The 24,455-nt window shown below is 39.8% G+C and overlaps 1 protein-coding gene and 1 pseudogene across 1 annotated transcript in view; one reads left to right on the top strand and one right to left on the bottom strand.

The window, feature by feature from the left end:
• The window catches only part of Gpr158 (G protein-coupled receptor 158), a 367,851-nt gene that overhangs the window by 20,202 nt on the left and 323,194 nt on the right, over nt 1-24,455 (bottom strand). The window contains exon 7 of the mRNA XM_032884492.1: nt 9,992-10,230. Coding sequence (XP_032740383.1) covers nt 9,992-10,230 — 239 coding nt within the window. The remainder of the gene's footprint in view (nt 1-9,991; nt 10,231-24,455) is intronic.
• LOC116884077 lies at nt 6,884-7,006 on the top strand (annotated as a pseudogene).

Below are 24,455 nucleotides of genomic sequence, written 5' to 3' on the forward strand. Positions count from 1 at the left end.
GGGTCTTTTAGAATATTCTCTCTATTTCCTATATTGTATGTTTTACTTAAGCATTGTTATTATGGGGTGTACTCACATGTTAAAGGCTTTGCCCTAACTCGTGGCACTATGGAAAGTGGTGGAAGCTAGAAGAACAGGGGTTTGGTGGAGAGTGTATTCATTAGGGATAAGCCTCAGAGAAGAACATCATGTGACTCTGTTCTCTTTCTTTACTTCCTAGCTGCCATGATATAAGTAGCTTCTCCCCAAGATAATGTATTCTCTTTAAAGACCCAATAGTAATGGGCTAACTGACCTTAGACCCAAATCTCCAAACTGAGCTAAAATATACCCCCATCTCCTCCTTCATTTGTTGAGGTCTAGTCTCCTACACAGTTCAGCTAACTCTCTATGCCACCAAAACTGACTTGGAACTTGCTGTCCTCCTACCTCAGTCTCCCAAGTGGTGAGATGGCAGGTCACCACATAAGGGTGACCTTGTCTTCTTTCTTTGTGTTGTATCACACTGTATTATGTAGAGTCTAGTGCAACAAAGCCCAAGAAAAGCTGGAATGTCTTAGAAGTAGTGGTGGTCATCATTGCTATCTTACCTCTTCTCCATGTCCCTTCAGTCCTGTTCCAAAGAAGTATCTTCCATTATGTGTCTGTGTCTTTGTTTTCACGTATGTTGACATGCATATGTATTATTGGATATATTTTCTCAGATACCCCATCTCTCACTGGTATGGAACTTGCCAAGTAGGCTAGGCTGCCAGCCAGTGAGCCCCAGAGATCCCCCTGTCCCTGCTCTATAACTTCTAAACTTAAGGCAGGAATGCTCTCTCCATCTTCATGTTCTTGATACTATATAACTGACTATTGCTCAAAGAAGAAGTATGCTTTGGAAAAGGTGATCAAGAAGAACAAAAATCCTGTTTCACTTGTTCTGAAAACGCATGAGCAACCCCTGAAACGGCAGCGTAACAAGCAGTCTGAAAGGTTTCTAGTGACGTGTAACCCAGGACAAGCTCTTATTTTTTGACTGAAAATGGAAACCATGTTTTAAAAACTGAAGCAATCGGGGTTGGGGATTTAGCTCAGTGGTTAGAGCGCTTGCCTAGGAAGCGCAAGGCCCTGGGTTCGATCCCCAGCTCCGAAAAAAAAGAACCAAAAAAAAAAAAAAAAACTGAAGCAATCAATAATGCGTGAATTAAGGCAAATGGTGTATTAGGAAAAGAAACATTTATACACAGGGATGGGCTGAGTCAGATGGGAGGAGCCTAACCCACTGGCTCCAATGCTCATTGTCTCCTCTTCCCCATCTTGCCAGCCAGAATGACACCCAGGCTTCTAGGATACTTGGTTAAATCCTTAGAAACAATTGCTACCTTGGGATTTCTCTATATAACTCAATAGAAGAGTTATTGCATCTTTCTTATAAACATTTGCATAGGACTAATTAAATTATAGAACACATTGACACTTTCACTCACTTAAAACGCACCAGGAAGAACAAGGAAGAGTGTGTTATCAGAGGAGAGGAAGGTAAAGATCATGTTTCCTGTTGTGCAAAACTACCACATGGTATTTGGAACAGAAGGCTAATCAGTGTCAGAATTCACTGAAAGCTATACTTCAAAATTCCTCACTGGAATGTGAGCACAGGCATAGTACATGATGACTCAGTGAACAGTCTCTCTCTTTCTCTCTCTCTCTCTCTCTCTCTCTCTCCTCTCTCTCTCTGTTTCTCTCTCTCTCTCTCTGTTTCTCTCTCTCTCTCTCTCTCTCTCCTCTCTCTCTCTCTCTCCTCCCTCCCTTTCCCCCATCCCTTTCCCATCTCCATTCCATTTCCCTATCCTTCCCTTTTCTCTCTCTCCTCTCCCGACCCCTTGTTTGATTATGTGTGTGTGTGTGTGTGTGTGTGTGTGTGTGTGTGTGTGTGTGTGTGTGTGTTTTGGAAGTGAATGGAGGTCATCTTCCTCATTCCACTCGCATTCTATTTTTAAAGATAGGGTCTTACATGGTATGTGGAGTTCACCAACCTAGCTACCCTGGCTGACCCTCCTGTCCTTGCTCCCTAACTTCTAAAATTAAGGCAGGAATAATTTCTCTATCTTTACGTTCTAGATACGATATAAATGACAATTGCTCAAAGAAGTAGAAATAGGCTTTGAAAAAGCGCTAGGGATCCTCCTGTTTGCACCTCCCAAGTACTGGGATTAGAAAAAACAGCCATACCAAGACTGTCACACATGTTCGGAACTTGGACTCAGGTTCTCATGTTTGCATAGCAAGCTCGCCATTGAAGTACCTCAGTGCCTCTTAAACTTGGTGAATCAAAATTCATAGCCAAAGGGATGCCAAGCTCCAAAGCATGTCCAAAGCAACTGGTGGACTATGTAGAGGGTACTTGTCTGGTGTAGTTATTATTCCATAGGAATATTGCTAAAAGGAGATGGTGTTACAGACAGGTGGAATACATAGGAGAACTGAAGACAAGTGAGACCAGTGTTGGACTTTTTCTATCTGCTCTTGTACTAGATAAGAAAAGGCAGAGAAACATTCTTATTCTTCAATGTCATTTTGTACCACATATGACTTGTATAACCTAAATTCTGGAAGAAACTGAGGACATAGCTCAATACTTGCCCAAGTGTGCACTGGGGTGTAGCGTGTGTGTCTCACACCATTCTAGTTATGTAGTCATGGACTAGAATGTACACATGTCCTTGATAATACCACCTATCACTTGCTTGTTTGTTTGCACTAAAGAATAATGCATATCACAGGACAACCTTGGTTTGTTGTGTTCTGAGTATGAATGCTCTACAGTGAGGGACCTGGCCTGGAGCATCTACATCTGTATAAGACTGCCAGGTCGGAGAGAAATGATATAGTTTAACTCAGACCCAGTAAGTTAACTCTTTTTGATTTTTAGCAATTATGTAGGAAATAGACAGAATGAACTTTTGATTTGTCAGTATGGCAAATCTTTTTCTTTTTCTTTTTTTTTTTTTTGAGCTGAGGACTGAACCCAGGGCCTTGCACTTGCTAGGCAAGCGCTCTACCACTGAGCTAAATCCCCAACCCCAGTATGGCAAATCTTAAAGGCACTGTGAAAAGTGCCCACAATGGACAAGTGACTTCAGCTGCCTTCAGAAAAGAATGCCTGACTAGAAATTTGTCTTCAGTGAGTCTAATGAGGTTGGAAGGCTTCCCCTTAATTTAAGAGAATACTTCCCAGTTTCAAACTCTTTATCGAGAGCTCTTGGAAGACAGTGAAATAATTGGAATTTTCATCAAAAGTAAATAAATTCTCTATGTCTTCAATATTTATAATTACAACAATTACTGCCTTTTAAGATTATAATTTATACTCGCCGTGTCAAGTTTACCAGCTTTTTATGCAGACTATTGAAGAAGTCAGATGAGACTGCATGTAATAAATATGGCTGTGACTGCCAGGTACACTGGGGCATTCCTATAATCTCAGCACTGGAGAGGTGGAGGTAGGAGGATCAGAAGTCCAAGGTCAACCTCAACTAGCAGTAAGTATAGGGTTAACCTATTTTAGATGAGACCGTGAGTCAAAAGTCTGATTAAAAAAGCAAACCAAATCAAAAGGCTTCGGAGTACCACATTAGTTGAGAATTCTCAAAAATGTATTTTGACATTTGAGCATACACATTCATACTTAAAATGAATTGAAGACACTGGTGTAACTTCTGGATTTCTAGCTTTAGCAAGTTTCCACACTTCAAATCTAATTCTGGCCACAGAAACTACGAGGAGAAGAAAACTAGGGTCATTTTTCATTCCTCTGTCAAATATGTATCAAGAGCCTATAAATGGCAGCTGTCTTGTATGTGTGAACCACAATCCTGTACAGCAGTGGCTCTGAGGAGCACACAACTTTCAGAGAAGGGAGAGATAAAAGGTAGAAAGATAAGTTCTTTTGCTCCTAATATTGTACAGAGAATGCATCTAAATGCACTTCAGAATGTTTAAAGTAATGAGTAATGATATAACCAGCATAAGTATTTCTGAATAATATTCTTATAGATGTAATTCTCAGAGGCATGGAAACTTACAGCAGTTACGTTCTACTCTTGAAAATCCCTCTCTGACCTATATCAGGGCTAGATGGTGGGCTGAGACCTTGATTTCTGTGTTGTTCTGTTCTTTACAATGATCTAGAATCGCTGTAGAAATCACCATTCTTTGTGCAGCTCCTTCCTGGTAGGAATACATTAGCTACTTAACGAGCTTTCCCTGGAGATGAAGAGCACAGTAATTGTGTGGTTGTGTGCTCCTTAACAATGAGGTTATGCTCGGAAAAACGGCTCATAAAACAAGTTTTAGTTGTGTGCACATCCCAAAGTGGACTCCCATTGGTGTACATGGGGTAGGTCTGCCATTCAGTGTGGCAGATTTGGTGAATGTGAGAAATAGGAGCTGCTGTCCTAGCAACAGAGCATGGTGTTGTTTTATAGTAAAGCTTTTCTAGACAGAAGTACACGATGTTCTCAACCTGTAGGCAATGATCCCTTTGGGGGATTGAATGACCTGTTCATAGGAGTCACACACCAGAGATCCTGCATAGCAGATGTTTACAATAGGATTCATAACAGCAGCAAATTCATAGTTATGAAGTAGTAATAAAAATAAATTTGTGGTTGGGGGTCACCAGATCATGAAGAACAGTAGTAAGTGTCACAGCATTAGGAAGATTGAGAATGGGTGCTCTAAAACAATGTTGGATGGTGGAGTGGTATGTAAGCCTGTGATGCAGCCTCTTATTGTCCAATCAGAGTTCTGTGCTATGCTGCTCCACTTTCATTCAGATGGCACAGGGCTAAGTTCATTCAAAGCACATCCATAAATGCATTGAGTGGTGACATTACAATGACTACGCCACAACTATGTGAAATAAATGTTCAGTTTTGGTATAATTTTATGGGCCCATCATTGTACATACAGGTTATTGTTTGCTAAAATGCTATTGAGCAGGCATGATTGTAAATAAAAACAGTCTATTATATCAAACAAGTATATTTATAGCTAGAAAGCCTGGTCAGAGTGAACTTCTATGGGAGATTTTGAACTGGGGCAGTTTCAGATGACCGCAAGGTCTAACAAAATGAGAAAGGCAGTGGAGAATGAGTTGAGGTGTTGGTGTACTATGGCAGAGCTTAAAGGGGCTGTCCACTAAGATGGTGTGGGAAATAAAAGGCCAAAGTGAATGTAGACTTGAGGGACTTATAAATGGTTTGGCAGGAATTTTAAGAATCTTCTATGTGATGTCACTTATTTACATTTTTCAAGGAAAGGTGATCTGTGGGTAGAAAAGTGAAGCATGGAAGTTTAGAACAGAAGGAAAGTAAATCAAAATGGAAATGACCAGCGGAAGGGGAGTTCTGGTGAGTACTATGGAATGGCCCGAGCATAGCTGGGATTTGTTGATCCAGCAAACCCATCTGCATGTGCCCTCAGAGCCCAGGTTACACATGGAGCATAAGGCCACATTCATCTATAGTCATATTAAGCATGAAGTGCTAGGCCCCAGATCCCAGGGTTCTGGGTGAGAAGATTTGGAGTGGATCCAAAATGCACGTTTCTAACGAGTTCCCAAGGGATGCTTGAGAACTACTGTTCTAAATCTCTCTCCCTTGTAAATATTCTAGCCTACAAGTTCCCAGATTTGGCACATTATACTTTACAGAAAAACCTCACGATCAGATTTGAATTTATTGGATCCTTACATCATTTTCCTGGCTCTCTAAATTTCTAGTGTTTTCAATAAATTTACCGCTCAGCATCACTCATAATGTGTCCCAACATAATGCATTCCAAGTCTTTCTACTTAAGATGTCTCCTTCATGGTTGATACAATCCCTCCCACCTCCATCTGTCTGTCACTCCTCCTATCAAACGGGATGTTCCCTACATATCTTTATAATGACATACACATTACCCATGGCTCAAAGTGCTTCTACATAAAGATTCCTGGAATCTGGTCCAAAACATTCTGTCTTCCTTCACTGAAAAATTATTGTACCAAAAAAAATCTCTTCGTCATACTTTTCTTCTTGATGATCTAATAATAATTGCTTTTTCTTTATACTGTGTAAGCACTTGGTAAGTAGAATTTTATAACATACCCATTTTTTATCTCCCAAAGAGCATTCAGTATAGCAGTAGAGAAGCTAGAAGTACTTAAGGGAATCTTACTGATAGCATTCAATTCCTACTTTCTATTGAAGTTTATGAAGTGAACGGCAATTGTGAATCGCACATCCCTATTTACTTCTGCAGACTACAAAAAGGATTTTTAAAGATGTCTTGACGCCATCGTAAAGGTATTGTCCAAAAGATGCAAAACTGCTACATAAGCTGAACTTGTGTCCTTATTTTAAACTTTTTATTGGTTCTTTGTGAATTTCACATTGTGCACCCCAATCCCACTCATCTCACCCCACCCAGGTCACTCTTCAGTCTTGTATCCTTCCCACAACAGAGGGGAAAAATTCTCATCATGGAAGCTGTAATATGTACAGTGTGCCCCAGAATCTTCCCTTTTGTGCACCTCATGAGAGCTCCTTGTTATCATTTTGTTGTTGTTGTTGTTGTTGTTGTTAAACATAAACATAGTTGTTGTTAAACATAAACATAGTGGGCTGGAGAGATGGTTCAGAGGTTGAGGACACTGACTGCTTTCCAGAGGTTCTGAGTTCAATTCCCAGTGGCCACAGGGCGGCTCACAACCATCTATGACGGGATCTGGCTCCCTCTTCTGGCATGCAGGCATATATACAGGCAGAACACTGTATTTACTGGATAAATAAGTACATATTTAAAACAAACATAAACAGGGTGGCTTTTCTCTATAATAATCTAAGAAAATCCTGCCCCTAGAAGCATTGCCGCTGAGTCACATGTGTGTCAGTAGGTGGCAGAGAAGAGAGAGGCTATGTCTATGCTTGGAGTTCTGACCTATGAACATCTGAATAATTAACAGCCTAACATGCCCTGGGAAACGTGAGCCTAAGACAACCACCAGTGTGGTGTCTGGAACCCCAACAGTGTGGTGACAGGGGAGCTAGCCTGAGAATACTGCCAGTCCCGCACCACAGTGGCCTCAATTGGTTCTTGAGATGGGGAGCAAACTGGAGACTAGTAGACTATAGGCCCTCAGACAGGAATGAGACAAGAGACAGAAGATCCTTGCATGGGGCCACTCTGGTGGGCCAGGCAGAGAGAAACCCCACGATCACCAGACCAAAACCATGCTAACTAGACAGGCAGCTAGCCTGGTGGGGGGTGTTGGGGGTGGGGGTGATGGGGGAGAAGGCAGTACAGACCACTCCAGAGATGACCCATGTCTGGTTCGCTAATGAATGAGCAAGGCGTAGAACTCCCGAGATGACACCAGATGCACAAAGACCCCTGGCACCATAAACAGAAGCAAGTAAGTGGTGGTAGAGAAGTGAAAGAGAAAGATAAACAGAAGAATGTGGGCACATTAAAGAGAGGCAAAACTGGAGACTCGAGGGTCTCGTGAGGTACAGCCTGATGTGGGAAGCTGATGATGCAATGTGACTTGTGTACAGGCCAGGGTGGGATCCTAGCCTGTACAGCTGCTCTGGCGGTGGGTGGAGACACATCTGGGTCTGTGGCCCTGAAGCAGCAGGGCTCTTGTAGCACCAAAGACTGGTTTGGGCTGCCTCCCAGACATGTGTTGATGTCTGAGGGTTGTGCAGAAATGGCCCCACCCCAGCCTTGTGGGAGGGATGGCCCTGGGGCATGAGAACAGTTTAAGCTGAGTCTGCCCCTAGTCAGCTAAAGTACTCTGGGGAGCAGGTTCCACATATTGTGAGGGTCATAGGTGAGTCAACCTGAGGATATGAGAATGGGAGAGCTGGCCCTGCCCCTCATCTCCTGTGCGGTATCATGAATGAGGGAAATATATCCCCCTCCTTCACCCACCACCTGCAGCAGGTGGAAGACATGGCCCTATGATTATGAGAGAAGAAGAGCTGGTCCTGCCCCTCTTCAACTGCAGCACTCTGTAGAGTGGGCCCTGCAACTCACCTGGGCAGCATAGAAGAGTGACTCTGGATTTGGGGATTATGGGTGAACTGGCCCTAAGAGTATGAACATGGGAGACTTGGCTCTCCCTGCTGTCTGCTGGGTAGTGATGCAGATTAGGTTGAGACACCCTCCTCCCCTCCCTTGTCCCTTGCTATCTATGGTAGGCAGGAGAGCTGGCCATGTTTGTCACCAGCTGTGCCACTCAGGAGAGATGGCCCTGCATGCCATCACCAGGGTAGCAGGGTAAAGCTGGCTGTGGTTGAGGGGGAGGGGGTGTCACTGGTGAGCTGGCCCCAAAGGCTTAAGGTCAGGAGAGCAGGTGGTCTAACCAGCTCAGATACCTCTTAGTCCCAGATCCAGGGCTTCCAATTGGCCCACCCCATCATCTTCCCCATCAATGAACAGCTAGAAAGCATGAAGGGATACTGCAGATCTACATGACACAAGGCAACCACAGGATACCCAAAAGGAATCCTACTGAGATTCCAGTATTGATAGTGTAGCAGAAGCCAGAAGCCTCATACCAGACCAATGAGTCATTGCAATGAACATTTGCAGGCAAAGATGTGTGAACGAAAGGGAATATTGTGGGACACACTGTGCACGTTACAGCTCCCACAATGAGATCCTTTTCCTCTGTTATAGGAAGGATGCAAGGCTGAAGGGTGACCTGGGTGAGGAGAGATGAGTGGGATTGGGGTGCATGATGTGAAATTCACAAAGAACCAATAAAAGTTTAAAAAAATATGAGGAAATGAGTTTTCCTGCTTTGTTTACTTTGAAGAGGATCAAATAAAATGTTAAAGGCTTCTGTGAGTAAAAACTTAATATTTATATAAAACTCATAGCCATGCTAAAGCCAAGCCCAAAATTGCTTCCTATCTTTGCTGCTTGCCTTTCTCGTGAAAGATAAATTGCTCAAAATATATATCACTACAGCCGTGTCCACACTCACGTGGCTTCTTCACCTTCATCTTTACAGTATCAGGTCTATAAATGTCCTGAAATACCTCGCCTAGGAGAACACTCATTATTGGAACTGCAGATTAGTAAGGATATAGCTCATTGCCTTCTAGGAAAAAAATATAAATTTTCAACCAAACGTTGTCAAGGAGACAGAAAATGAGAATTAAACTTGTGTTTTTACTTTTTACAAATGCTCTTAAAATAATGTTTGTTTGTTTGTTTGACTTACAAATGAGAACAACCACAGAATAATAACAGCTGTCTTCTATTCTTTTTCTTTTTTTGTATCTTTGGAAATTTAGTTTAAAATATCTGATTACTAAAATGTCCTTTATATCTCCCTTTCTTATTTTTCAAGAATGGAGAAAGGTCAGGAAAGTAACTTGTGGTTTGGGTCAGAGTCGCGGTACTGCCACCCCATTTTTCTGCCTCATAACTTTTACCACCTCCAAGTAACACAGCTTTGTCATTTGAAACCAGACTCCCAGAGACTTTTCTTTAGAGATAAGTATAGGAAAGATAAATTAATCATAAGTTTTAGACAGTCAATTCTTCACCAAGAGTGAAGTCTGATTAATATCATAAGACCTCTGTTAAGAAAGATTCCAACTTTCTTATTGTTTCCTCTCACCCAAGAACATAAATCAAGATGGTGGCTATTGTTAATCAGATGGAGACCGATTGATAATTTCTCTGTACATAGATGTTGTCTATGTTCTTTGAATTTCTCTTTTCCTTTTACTTAGTTGCATTTATTTTTCAATAATGGAGCAAACCTCTGAAAAATAATGAGTTTTTGTTTGCATTCTGCATACCATTCTTAACATTTCCATAATGTAGCTATTACCAAAATCATATTAAAAGTCTTTTAAACCTAAAGATCAGACTTGTTAAGGCTATTAAACATAGGATAAGATAATCATGCAAATATGCAAAGCACATGGTGGCCACATACCAACTGCTGTCATGTAATCCCAGCGGTCAATGAGGCACATATTGAAGGTGAGGTGATCAGATGTTTGCCCTTGGCCAACAAGCAAGATATCCCGCTCCAAGTTCTGGCACATAGAAGAAGTCCAGCCAACCAGAAACCAAAACACTACCAAGACTATTACTGCCAGCATCCTCATGACCCGACCGCCAGTCATATATGGGATTCTTTGTGCTGTTCTTGAAAGGAATACCTTCAAAACCCTGTGAATAAAGCAGATCAGAATGTGAAGATAAACCAACCAGTCAGAAGGAAAAAGCTTTAAAATATGGTATTCTAAATCTTAGGAAACAAGCTCAACTAAAAATCACTTTCACAGTTTTAAGACAAGAAATCCACAAACAATATTGTTCATATTTTTTATTAAATTTAACTCTTGTTCCAATATTATTCTAAGTCAAATCTTCCCGAAGTCTGTTGGTTGTGTTTATAAAAAATTGCTTCTGGTATTTTTCATTTCAAATGGTTTCTTATGGTTGTTTTTATCATGTTAATGAAATAATACAGTATCATAAGAACAATAATTATAAAAGAGATATTTAAACATTAGGTCAAGTCAATAAAATAATTTTGTTAAGAAGGTTAAGATGAGGGTTTTTTTTAATGTGTTTTTTTTTCTTAATGCAATTTTCTTTTCTGTAAAAATGGGAAACTACTGCATTTGATGACCTTATTATACCTCCAAATACGGCAGGAAGGTAAAAATCTAGTTTCACTCTAATGTCCCACCCATTCATCTATTTAATCTCTAGGATCTTCTCAGATGACTTTCCACTCTTATCCTGATAATTCACCAGAGCTGTGCCCTGAGATTCAGTGCCAAGCAGCAAGTCTCCAACGTTCACCATGTTGGCAGTTCACGTCCATGTTTTGGTAGAACCATTTGTCATTACCCAGTCCTTGGCTAGTAACTGGCATTTGTGTTCCTACTGCTGCAACTCCAACTGGTTTTTCTGCTACTTTCTATTAGCTTGCTAGATCTTCCCCAAGTAATGGCCACTGTTATCATGTTATAGGATAGAGTTAAATACTTACTAAGTTATATATGAGCATGACATAAAATAAAATGTTTTTATAAAGTCTGCTAAAATATGATTATTATCTCAGGGGAAAGTGAAGAAACTGTAACACACAGAGGCAGTCAGTAAGCATAGATCTAGAACAATTTTATAATCAGGTTACTTCCAAACCTTTACGTTCTTACTCTCATTTTAGAAACCATTATTTTCAACACAGTGTAGGAGGTAAGAAATCCTAGTGAATTATGCCAGAAGAACAATAAATTGTAAACATCAGACCCATTGTCAAAGAAGAGATTTTATTTTTAAAAGACTGGTAAATGGTTATTTGTGTGTCATAATTCCAGCATTTATGCATTTCCTCTTGTCTTTACAGTAACTTTACCAATATGTGGACCAATTATGAACACCAACTGTTTTAGATTAAAAACCAAACCTGTTGTAATTAGCAAATGACTAGACTCAAAAGAACTCTATATTACAAGTGATGGTAACTTACTGAAAATTAATTTTTTTCTATTTTTAATAAAAGAGATCTGTGGTCACTAAATACACAGAATTGCTTCTGGCTATAGCAGGGAGAATTCTAACCTGGAATGACTGCCTTCTAAAGAGGAATCCTGACTCTTTTGCTGGTCTTCCATATTTTAAAAAGGGCAGATATGGTGGTTTGAATAGGTATGGTCCCCACAGACTCATGTGGATGAATGCTTAGCCTATTGGAAGTGGCACTATTAGGAGGTATGGCCTTGTTGGAATAGGTGTGGCTTTGTTGGAGGAAGTGTGCCACTGTGAAGACTGACTTTGAGGTCTCATATGCTCAAGTTTGGCCCAGAGTGGCAGTATCCTTCTGTTACCTGCAGATTAAGATGTAGAACTCTTTTAGCACCAATGTGAGGAGAAGCCCTTGGTCCTGCCAAGGCTGGACCCTCCAGTGTAGGGGGATGTGAAGGCAGGGAGGCAGGAAGGAGTGGGTGGTTGGGGAGGGGGAACACCCTCATAGAAGAAGGGGAAGAGGGGATGGGAGAGGAGGCTTATGGACAGGAAACCAGGAAAGGGACTAACATTTGAAATGTAAATTTAAAAATAGGCAATTAAAAAAAAAAGATGTAGAACTCTCAACTCCTTCTCCAGCACCATGTCTGCCTGCACACTGTATGCTTACCACCATAATGACAATGGACTAAACCCAGCCCCAATTAAATGTCTTCCTTTATGCTACAGTCATTGTGCCTCTTCATAGCAATAGAAACACTAAGATAGCAGAAAAGGAGAAAATGACTCCAAACTCTCTCTTCTTCTGAACATTTGAAACTAACTTCCAAGAGAAATAGTAACAACCGTGTGTCAGGCTTCAGGCAAGGCAACGTGGGAAACAGGACAGGTTTCCTGTTTTCTGGAACTCAACTTCAGTCATGGGACAGAAGCCCCTCTGGGATTCTGTATCTGTGAATATTGTGAAAATTTGGTAAAAGTACAAGATTTCCGAACTTGCAACAACTGAAAGTTAACTCAAAGGCAAATGTGTCTTGAATTGCTTGAGATGCTTCTGGCCATGCTTGCCCATGGTGCCCTGCATCACTGAAGCAGTTTCAGCAGCAGTCTTGAACACAGAACAGCATTGCTCAGTTTGCACTGTGCATGCCTCACACCACGTGACACAGGCCAGTGCTGCCATCCACAGCTGGGCTCAGAACAAACTTCTGCATACTGTGAACTTCAGTGTTTTTACAGTACTTTCAAGTTTTCTTTACTTACAGAAGCAATTGCTTAAATGTGGCAAACAATAACTATTCATATATTCTACTGTCATTTCTCTGTATGGATAACATTAGTAAACCTTGGGATTGTTGTCTTGGAATAATTTAAAAAGTGATTTTGAGTTGCTGACTTGGAAATTTATGCAAAGAACACAAAATGGCCTTTTCAGCTACTTAATTCATAGCTATGAAAAGTTGCATTTTTCAGCATCAACAATTATAAAATCAAGATCAACCTGGCTAAACAATGAAGATGTTCTATGTCCTGTGTTATCAAATATGTAATCATGATTTAATTCTTTACACAAGCAATATGCAAGTATATTCATTTAATTTGTATTATTATGTAACGTTTATCCTCGTATTTATTTATTTTTCCTTTTTGAGACTTTCATACATCATACTGGATTTACATCCTTTACAGCCCTGTCTCTCCCCACCTTCAACCACCACATCTCCCCTATTTCCTCTCAAATTCAGGATCTCTTATTTCATTGTTAAGGCTGTGCACACACACACTACGGAGCCCAATTAGAACATGCCTTTAGGGCTAACCACTTGGGATAACCTATCATCTCTAGAAAAGATTGAGTCTCTCTTTCTCAGCAGCCATTGTCTAGAACTCAATGGTGTGGGGCCTTATGACATTTCCTCACTGATACTGTCATGTCAACTGATGTCATAATCGATTAATTATGTCAACTGGTGTCATAATGGGTTCAGGTTTTCTTTAGGCAACCACGTTGCTGTGATTTCATGGGAGCATTTCTCTGTCATGTCTAGAAGACATCACCTAACAACATGCATCCTAGTTCCTCAGCTCTTACAATCCTTCTTCCAGAACCATTTCTGCAATCCCCCTCCCACCCGCCAGTCTTAGGTTGTAGATGTATTAATCTTGGCTAGGCACCCATGGTTATTTATTCTTTGTAGTTTGGCCAATTGTAGAGTTCAGCAACAACCTCTAGCTGCTGCAGACAGATACCTCATTAATGAGAGATGAGCGCTACCCTTATCTTTGGATCCAAGGATGCATATTTAGAATGCAATCGAGACCAATAATTGTGGTTTAGGAAAGTGGCAGTTGTAGGTTCTCCTCTAGGAACCATGACCACAATAGCCACAGGTCGTGTTTCCAGTACCTGGCATGACTTCCTTCATGTTGAGCAGGACTTAACATCCAATTAAACAGCTGCTGCTAAGAGTCAAGGGAATGTGTCACCATGGTACCATGAGAATCACTTGTCAGCTGCTCATTGCTGTGGAGTGTAGGTCCACAGCTGGGTGGGTCTGGGATTGCTCTACTTCCTTGGCAGGTTGCAGAGCATCTTTGGATACTGTGGATGATAGTGCTCGGGAAGGAGGTTTCCAGACCAGTCCTAGCTTCATAGTTCAAGTCCTTATCTGAAGCATGTGGTATCTTCAGAAATAAGGTTTTACTTTCAACTTCTGGGAGGTAGCCAAGGGCAAAAGGAACAGAATGCATTGTTTTGGAAATCTCTTGGACCCTGGTTTTTAATCTTTAATAAACTGTAAAATGATGTCTGTACCAAATAGTTATTTTAATAAAAAATTTGGGGGCCAGGGAGATGCCTCAGCAAGCAAGGGTCCTTGCCACCATACCTGATGAGCCAAGTTCTATCCCTGGGACCTGCATGATGAAAGGAGGGACCACAGATTGTCCTATGACTTCGACATACACATCATTGCGTGTTGATATCCACCCAGTAGACACCCATATGCACACACCAAATAATAAGTAGGTAAGTATGTAAATTAGTCAATTAACTTTTTGTTGGGTGCTAGGGATAAAACACAGGGCCCCGTGCATGCAAGGTATCCCTATACTGCTGCCATGCCTCCATTCCCTTAAATTTAACGTCATTATGATTCCTTATAAGGAAGTTATATACCTACACACACACACACACACACACACATATATGTGTGTATATATATATATATATCTCATATACATAGGTTTGTATAAAAAATTCTTATATGGAGAGGCTGTACATAACCAAAGTTTGACTAGCTCTCTTTTGTAAAGCTTGCAATCTAACTAAACATAAGTTTGAAATTGTTACTATTATATGAAAATCTCAAAAAAAAGTAACAAAATGAAAATCGATGGAGGGAAAAAAATACATGTTACCATATAAAGCAATATGCAGTCATGTATTGTGTGTAGCTCATAAGTCTATTAACCTAGTGAAAAACATGGTGTTGGATCCATGCCTTGCTGGGGATCCATACTTAGAAATAGCAGAAAGCAACAAGATGTAAGAAAGTCCTCTAGTCCCAGGAACAATGTAGAGGAGAAAGGAGAGGCAGGGAGCTAGCCTGGAAAGAGCTGATGCAACAGGTTTGTAGAAGGGGAAGTTAGAGCTAAACACTCCCTGACATTGGTGCTGGAGATCCAAATTCATGTTCTCATGTGGTATGGTATCAAGCACTCTAAATAGAGCCATCTCCACAACCCCATTCATCAGATGAACCCAGGACTCTGGCTGCTGCTTGTGTTGTGTTGTTTTGATCAGATTGAGAACTGCTGCTTTGGAGAATATTACTTGTTACCTCTGTTATTTCCATGAAGAAAATATAGAAAATATTTTTTGTGATACCAAATGTTCATACAAATTCTGAAGCTCATTAAAGTACTGTCTCTTTCAAAATACTTCTTAATCTGATCTCTTGACCCCTAGCCCCGGTGTGTGTGTGTGTGTGTGTGTGTGTGTGTGTGTGTGTGTGTGTGTGTGTGTGCATGCGCATGCACACTCTCAAGTGCAAGTATGTGTACAGGCCAGCAGTAGATGTTGGGTGTCTTTCTCTATTGATTGATTGACTGTTGTTGTTTTTGTTGTTATTTTGAGACAGAGCTCTCTCACTGAACCTAGAACAAATCAATTGGCTAGACTGACTGTCCAGAAAGCCTGCAGGATTTGCCTATCTCTGCCTTTCCACCCTACCTCTCAACATTGGAGTTAAACATACATGCCTGGCTATCACATTGGTGCTGAAGGTCCAAATTCATGTCCTCATGTGGTACAGTATCAAGGACTCTACCAATAGAATTTTGATTTCAATGATGTGAGTTTAGACATCTTTTAATAAAGAAATTCCATTTCTAAATGATCAGAAATGCTTGTTTTCCAAATGACCCTTGAAGGTATTTGTGATTTTGCAAATACTCATTGTACAACCTGGTAATTCAAGATTGTTATAAATCCCATAATGTCATTTCTAGAGTGGAAAATATAAACAGCAAAACAATGCCCACAATTCCCCCAACTCTGCTTTTACAATTTTCAAATAAAAGGAACTATAACAACAAAGTCTAAACAGCTAGGACGGCTGGCCTTGTTACATGGTATGAGATGCATTTCTACATGTGCTTTAGAACAAAGTGAAGAGAAATTATTTTATCTTTTAAACACTGAGCCTTATTAGTTTGTATGAGTTGACTCTTAGAAACGCGTGTGCATGTGCACACACACACACACACACACACACACACAAGCATCATTTTGAGTATAAAGCGAATACTATTTTCTTATTCTCTACATTTCTAGTGTGAGCTCCCATGACTACTCTCGGGGCTTATATTTGTATTAAGGTCACTGTCACGCCCTTCTAGTATCTAGCTGATACTTTTCTGTCCTTACTCAGTGGACTTTACAGCTCTTGATGTGGATGAGGCACAGGCTCCGACCCTACTCCTGTACTACAATTTTCTTTCCCTTCTGTATGTTCATTTCCAGTCCCTCACCATTCCTTTCATGGGACAGTGTTTTTCAAGGATCCTGTAAATGTCACTCCTTAGATTCTTATTCTACACAGCAAACCTAGACAATTGTACCTCTCCTGCTTCATTTGTAATTATCATCTACATTCCACATCTACATATTCAGCTCAAAACACTCTTGCGCACAAGTTCTGTGTGCTCAATGGCCTATGAAAGACATACAGATTCCCAATTTAAATCTTCCCTCACTCTTTCCTCCAATCCACTTTGCTGTGTACTACCCATCTCCATGGATACTGTGACTGAATTATACAATGCAGAAACCTTGGGATGAACTTGGTGTTTTCATTTTCATCCACACTCCAGCAATCAAATGAATCATCAAGGTCTTAATTTCTGTCTCCTGTGTCTTTCAATTCCTCCTATTTTTCTCCATCTTCACTGCCACTGTATAGCTGTTGCCCTTGAATTTGCCCCACAGTAACATCCTAACTTTTCTCCTTCCTGGTCTTGGCCATCTATAATCCATGGCACACTCTGGAGGTGCATGATCGTTTATATCTTCCTTCTGCTCAAGTTCTCCTACTTACAGTCCTTTCATGGCTCCTTACCCAAATCCTAGCTCCTCTCTCTTGTGAGCCCTCTGAACAGTAGGTCCTCCTCACCAAGCAGCTATCTCTCCATTTTGTCCTTCCTAAGGCCTTCAGCTCTGTCTGGATGACACACAGGGGTCATCTATCTCAGCCATTATTTTCAACAGGCTTTAGAAGGATGCAGGCGATTTTCCAAATAGATTTCTTAGGCTTGCAAAATAGATCTTCACTTTTTATTATGATATGGCCAGAATGTAATTCCTCCAGTAAAAGTGGGTTTCAATTATTACAACATTTGCATTTCTTTGTGATTTTGCAACATCTCTAGCATTTATGAAAAAGGGGTGAAACCTATTCCTGAAGCCACCCATATAGCCAGAGTAACCCATCACTCTGAAGGTCTGCCTTTGACTCTAATTTCTATTAGTCACCTGGGAAACGAAGCATGTAAAAGGGTTGTGGGTCCTGCTGTCATTCTGCTTCAGTGGCGATGAGTCCCCATGTTCATTTCATTTCCATCCATTTTTCAAAACCTCATTTTCAGAACCAAATGCTACCAATTTGGTCACTGAATTGATAGAATTATAAAGGAGCAAAAGGACTGGCATGATCTGAATGAAAATAAGTATTATTCCTGCCAAACACACAACTTCCCAAGACTGCTATGAATACATTCAGTTATTCCTACAATAAGAAAGAAAGTCACAGCTGCATATCTCACATGCTTTGTCAGTGTCCTGATGAGTTTGATCATATCCTTCTTCCTTTCTTCTCATCTTACCTCAGCCAGGTAGGGCAAGGAGGAATAGTGACCAAAGGGAAAGGAGTGAAAGGAAGAGAGACGCAAAGCTATCGTGTATCATCCTGGATGGTTGGAACCTAAGGAACTTGGAGAACCTAGTCATGTATAGAAGAGATGTGGAGGCCCAGTGAGGGGAGTCATTTATCCAGATTAACAACTAGCAAGTAGTATAATCTTGGCAAATATTATCTCTCTATTAGTCTTTAATACTCCATCAAAGGGAAATTGGTAGCCTGTTCAGAACTATATTGATTTTATAAAGCACACCATGGCTCCACCTCCCCAAACATGACTCGTCTTCCCTATTTCTCTGTGTGCTTTTTTCTCTAATATAGATACCCATAGTTTGAAAAGCATCCTATCTACTGTTGATTGAATTCCTCATTATCCTTGTACATTTAGTACAAGAATGAAATACTATCTAGTCTGGGGAGCAGAGAGAGAAAGAGAAATGAAAGGGTATTAGAACTTCAGAGACCTACAGGATATAATCAAACACATAAATATAAATGTAACAGGAGCCTACGAAAAATAGGGAATGGGAAAGGAGCCAGAGAAATATCTGAAGAAATAATGAATGGCATAGCCCAAAATGAGAGTAAACATGAATCTATAAATTAAATGAGAATCTATACATTAAATGAGTTTTTGAAACCCCAGGTGGGTGAATTAGAGATAATTACATTATGACACATCATCACATTGTTATCCAATGGTTAAGAGTTGGAGGGTTGGGGATTTAGCTCAGTGATAGAGTGCTTGCCTAGCAAGCGCAAGGCCCTTCAGTCCCCAGCTCCGGAAAAAAAAAAGAGGAAAAAAAAGAGTTGGAGACAGAGAAATAAACTTGAAACTTTAAGAGAAGAGAAGCTCACCATGTACAATGGGTTCTCATTGTGATAAAAAGCAGATTTCTTATGAGAACATGAAGAATAAGGGCACAGGAGGATGACATATTCAATTGTTTAAAGAGAAAAGGAGGGACAATAGGAACACTTTGCTAACCACGATCCCATGTGTGGTAAAGTTCCCCTTTAGAAATAAAGGGGAAATTAGAATAGATAAATAAAAAAAATTAGTTTCTGCTTGAACATACCCTCTGTGAGATGCTAAAGGCAGACCTTCACATGGGAACAAAAGGACATAATACAGAAACTCAAAACCATGTGGAAAACTGATACTTCTGCTAAAAGTAACCAAGTCAATAAATACACACAGTATCAGTGCACTTTGGCTTGCAACTCTTTTCACTTGTGTGGTATCCAGCACTGCAGAGAGCAAGTATAATTCTGTAGTGATGGCACGTGATGCTTAGAGATATAGTTTTCATCATGAACAATGTCAAAGATGGTAACAATATACATGAGTAAAGTTCCTTATATTATCCAAGTAAGATTGGAATCATGGCACAGTGCAAAGTATTTATTTCTTATAAATGTAAGAAATAGTAGGTAGTAGTAGAAGAAGAAAGGACAAAAATGAAATTGAATATAAAAACAAACTGCCAATGGAAGAAGTATTACTTTATATGTTGGTACACAAAATGTAAATAGACTAAACTCTTTAAGCAAGTGTGTCAATAGTAAAATGAAGTTTTTTACAATGATCCTGAATGTTGTCTGTAAGCGATTCAATTTTGGTCCAAGGAAACAAAGAGGTTGAAATGTAAAATATAAAAATGATCCTGTATACAAATAGTAGACAATTGAGAGTGAGGCTAGCTAAAACAGTATTAGATCAAGTACACTTAAGGCAGTATTTGTTAAGAGACAAAGAATGCCATTAGACTACTGTAAAACTGTTAATCCACCAGGATAAATGAGGATAGATGTGTATGGGCCCTCAGTGGAAAGTGTTTGCTGCAGAAGCATGAAGATCTGATTTTGGATCCTTGTAGTTGTATAGAAGCCAGTGTGATAGCTGTACATGTAACACCACTGCTTAGGCGGCAGAGTCAGGAGAATCCTACAGCTCTCAGGCCAGCCAGCAAGTCCAGCTGAAACGGTGATGCTCAGTGAGGGATCTTATTCCCAAGAGTTAAGGGGAAGAAGCAACTGAAGGCAGCCTAAGGTCGACCTCTGATTTCCTCATGCACTTGTATGGTAAGTACATCTGCACTTATAAGGCGTGCACACACACACACACACACACACACACACACACACAATCAATCAATCAATAGATGTATGCATATGCATCAAATAGCAGAGCCTCATATTAAATGAAGCAAATTCTAAGAGAATTGAAGGGTAAAATAATTTAATAAAATGTACGTTTCTATGCAGACATTAATAAGAAAAGGGACTATGAGCAACACTATAAACCAACTCAGTATATCTGACCCTTAGCTATAGCCCCGGAACACTTACAAATGCAGACCAACACAATATCATAGCCTAATTTAAGTTTCCAAAGGCTAGTCATGCCTGGTAGGCATGCATAGAATATTCAGCACATCAGAATACTCCTGAGAGCATATGAATGATGACCCTGGACTGTTGTGGTGCACTGTGTGAAGGCTGTCTTTGTATTATTCAATCATTAATTTCTGTACCAATAGAGAGCTGAGCAGCAACCAGATTTTGGTAAACATATACCTTCCTCACTCACTGATTGGTTTAAGAAAGAGCTGACAGGAAACAGCTAGGCAGCATAGGGAAAAGTAGGACTTCTGGGCTGAGAGAGGGTCTCAGGGAGAATAATCTGTGGCAGGAAGATTTGCCAGCATGATATGGAGGACGTTGGACATGCTGAGAGGCGGGGAGGGAGGGAATGGAGCCACATTGTAGCTGTGGACTAGAATACATGACTATATTATGTTAGACCAGCTAGCTGAGAGGTAGCCTAAGCTGAGACCTGAGCTCTAATAAAAATTAATATGTCTCTATGCCATTATTTTGTAGCTGGTGGGAACAAGAAAGTCCAGCAGTATAGGATGGACCAAACAAATCCCAGCAGAGTTAACACCACTGAAACCATAAAAATACCATCTCGGGCACAGTGGATTGGATTAGAAATGAATAAGGAAAATAGATCTGTAACATCTGTGTAAACTAAAGAAAACCACTCTTAGCCAATGGGTTAAGGAAGAAATAGCAAGGACACTGTCTCAGGATTTTATTGTTGCGAACAGACACCATGATCAATATAAGTTTTATAAAGGACACCATTTAATTGGGGCTGGCTTACAGGTTCAGACGTTCAGTCCATTATCATCAAGGCAGCATCCAGGCAGGCATGGTACAGGAAGAGGTGAGTTCTACCTTTTCACCAGAAGGAAGCCAGGAACAGACTGAGCATCCTCAGGCAGCTAGGAGGAGGGTCTTCAAGCCCACCCAACAGTGACACACTTCCTCCAACAAGGCCACACCTTCTAATAGTGCCACTACCTGGGCCAAGCATATGCAAACCACCACAGACACTAAGAAAATGTTTTGTGATGAGTGAACAGAAACTCAACACATCAGACCTTGCGAGTTACAGCAAATGTGAGGACTGTGGGGGATTTATAACTGTAAATGATGATTGTATAATACAAAAGAAAAAAATCTAAACTTCAATTATAAAGAAGCAAAGACCAAACCAATTCCAAAGCAGTTGAAGGAAAGCAATAACCAGAAGGGAAACAACAAAAAAAGAGAACATAAGCCAGCAGAGACACTCAATAAACAGAGACACTCAATAAAAAGAGACACTCAATAAACAGACACTCAATAAACAGAGACACTCAATAAACTGAAGTGTTTACTTTTCAAATCAACAAAATTGACAAACCTTTAATTATACCAAAACAAACAGAAAACAAGTCCAATTAGTCTCAGATTGTAGATGAAAGTGGATACACCATAAGTTAGTTATTTAGCAATGATTAATCAGCAAAAATATTCTAAAATATTATTTGGTTGTTTATAAATTTTAATGTTTTACTACTTAATATGTTGTGGTATTGAACTGCATGATTTACACAAACTATAAAAAGAAATTTATTACACATGGTTGCTTAATAGAGCCATTTGAGTGACCAGTTCTATATAGTCTCAAAAGGGAAACATCCCATTGCATGGTTTTGTAGACAGCATCAAGAGGGGAAAATTCAGTAGAGTTTATCTGAGCAAGAATGATATAAAAAAATTACGAGCTGGACTACAAATGCAAAAATGTTCCAGAGAAGTCTTACAAGAAAAGTGATCAGCATTATTCTTAGAAAAACAAAAATGAGACAGAAGGAAAAATAAGAATAAAAAACCTGCCTAATTGGCTAAAGCCTAGTCAAGCAGTCAGTCAATTAACTACACCTTAATGGGTGTTTACAGCCTGCTTAGCTAATTATCTGTGGGGTCTTCTGCAGCTTGTTGAAGCTGGTGACTGAGTACCAGCTACATTGGTTTAGTGTTGGTCCCAGTGGAGGTGCTCTGCCTCATAGTGTCTCAGAATGGTATTTAACAAGAGAAAGTGTTTGAGTGGTCAATGTTTAAATGGATCTATTCTTGTAACTCAAGACTTAGTTTAACAATCTACCTTCACCTCCTCTCACATATCATAAGGCAAAGAATTTTCAATCTTTTCAGTCTAGGCTACCCAAATGAAAATGTGAAAGAAAATAACAGCAAGAACTTACTTTTCTTTCTAAAGACAATTTTGATCTAGTGTAGTAGACCTAATGGTTTGCTTTTTCAGCCTCTATAACAGAACTTACAGAAAAGAAGGCTATCAGCCTACTAAGGAACAACAGAGAGATGACACAATTCTTTGTGAGAACGAGGCTGTTATTTAACAGGTGTGCTAGCAAAGAGCATTTCCATTCTAACACTTACTTATGTGTTATGAGTCTCATTGAAGTTTTAACAAGCACTATGTTTTTAACTCGAAATTAACCTTTGCACTTATCTTAGTTTTAATCCTCAGTAAAATACACAGGGTACATGAACTAGCAAAAAGAGCACACAATCACAGAATAGAGGAGCACTTATGCCATGAGCACGTAACTGCTGGGGTTAATAAAAGCTTGCAGCTGATCAGGGGTTATTGATGTTGACACAGAAGATCTTTCATCGGTAGCAAATGAAACTTTTAGAAATTAGTTATAAAGTGCCACGATGGCTGCTCTTTGGATGTTGACTTGTTCAAACTTTCTGATGTTGCTTGATTTACAGTTCTGTGTATCAAACTGTCTGTAACAAATACTTGTCTATTGACATGCAAGTTGGTTCCTCTATAGAAGATAGAGTACATGATAAAGCTAGTCATGTAGAAACATTACCAGAGCTTGGGTGAATTTTATCCCCTAGGCATTCACATTTTATAAGATTATTTAATGTCTCTCTTGCTTTCTTCATTTGTAAATTTTACGAACATTTCCATAAAATATTCTGTATTTGTAGATGGCATGATCATTGGTAGCACATACTGCTCAATCCAACTATTTCTATAATTGATATTTTAATGACTCTACTTTTGAAAACTAATGTTCCAAACACTGGCCCTCCAAGACCCCTACTCACAGAGTCTGTACTACCAGCCCCCTGCCCTTCCCCTCTGAGAGGGTGTCCCCAGTAGGTATTCCCCCACCTTGGCACACTTAGTGACAATTCTTATGGCTAAACCAACAACAATGAAAACAATAAAACCTCCAGGGACAGACTACATAATGCTTTGCTAACTCTAAATTTTATTAATGTTGATGAAAAAGGAATATCAGCAGCTGAAAGACATTGGATTATCAAAAAACTGAGGAACTAGGGCTGACCAATATGCTAGAAGTAGGTGCTGACATTAGAATGAAATCCTGCAATAGTTTTAAGACAGGGATGTGGTTATGCTCATATATCTACAGCGAATGAAAAACAAATGGTTACCAACAAAATTTATAAAAATTAGATGTGACCAGGAAAAACCTCTTATCAGTTGACACATGAATGTCTTCACAAAACAAATAGCCCAGGTGATTCACTCCCACAGACTGTCTCAGTTACTGACTTCTCTAAAATATACAACCAAATCAATTTTAAAAGGTCTAGTCCAATTGATCAGTCTCACACAGACTGGACAAGACAGACACTGGATAGACAACAGAGACACTGGATAGACACAGAGACTGGGCAGTAAGTGCTACAGCTAGCTTTATTTCAGATTAACCACTTTTCATGCCTGGGCCCCAAATTTGGAGCCCCAGTTAAGCAGGAATCAATTATAATATCATCAATCGAGTTATTCAAGTTAGGATGGATGATTTTGGTCATTTGAAATATTATGGTTGTTATCATGTAGGATGGTAGGTTGTAATTGGTTATCAGGGCTTGATAGAAAGTTAAAACTGTTTTGTTTAATGTTTAGTGATAGAAACTTAATGTTGTTTTGTTTAATTGGTATATATTGATAAGAACTTAAGGTTGTTTTGTTCAAATATTTGTTTCATTAAATGTTTTGCTTGAATATTGATAGGAATTTAAGGTTGTTTTGTCAGACTATACTGTACATAAGCCACTTGTTAAAAATGTGATAGAAAGTCCTAG

The sequence above is a fragment of the Rattus rattus genome, chromosome 14 (assembly GCF_011064425.1).
Source record: "Rattus rattus isolate New Zealand chromosome 14, Rrattus_CSIRO_v1, whole genome shotgun sequence".
NCBI classification, from domain to species: domain Eukaryota; kingdom Metazoa; phylum Chordata; class Mammalia; order Rodentia; family Muridae; genus Rattus; species Rattus rattus.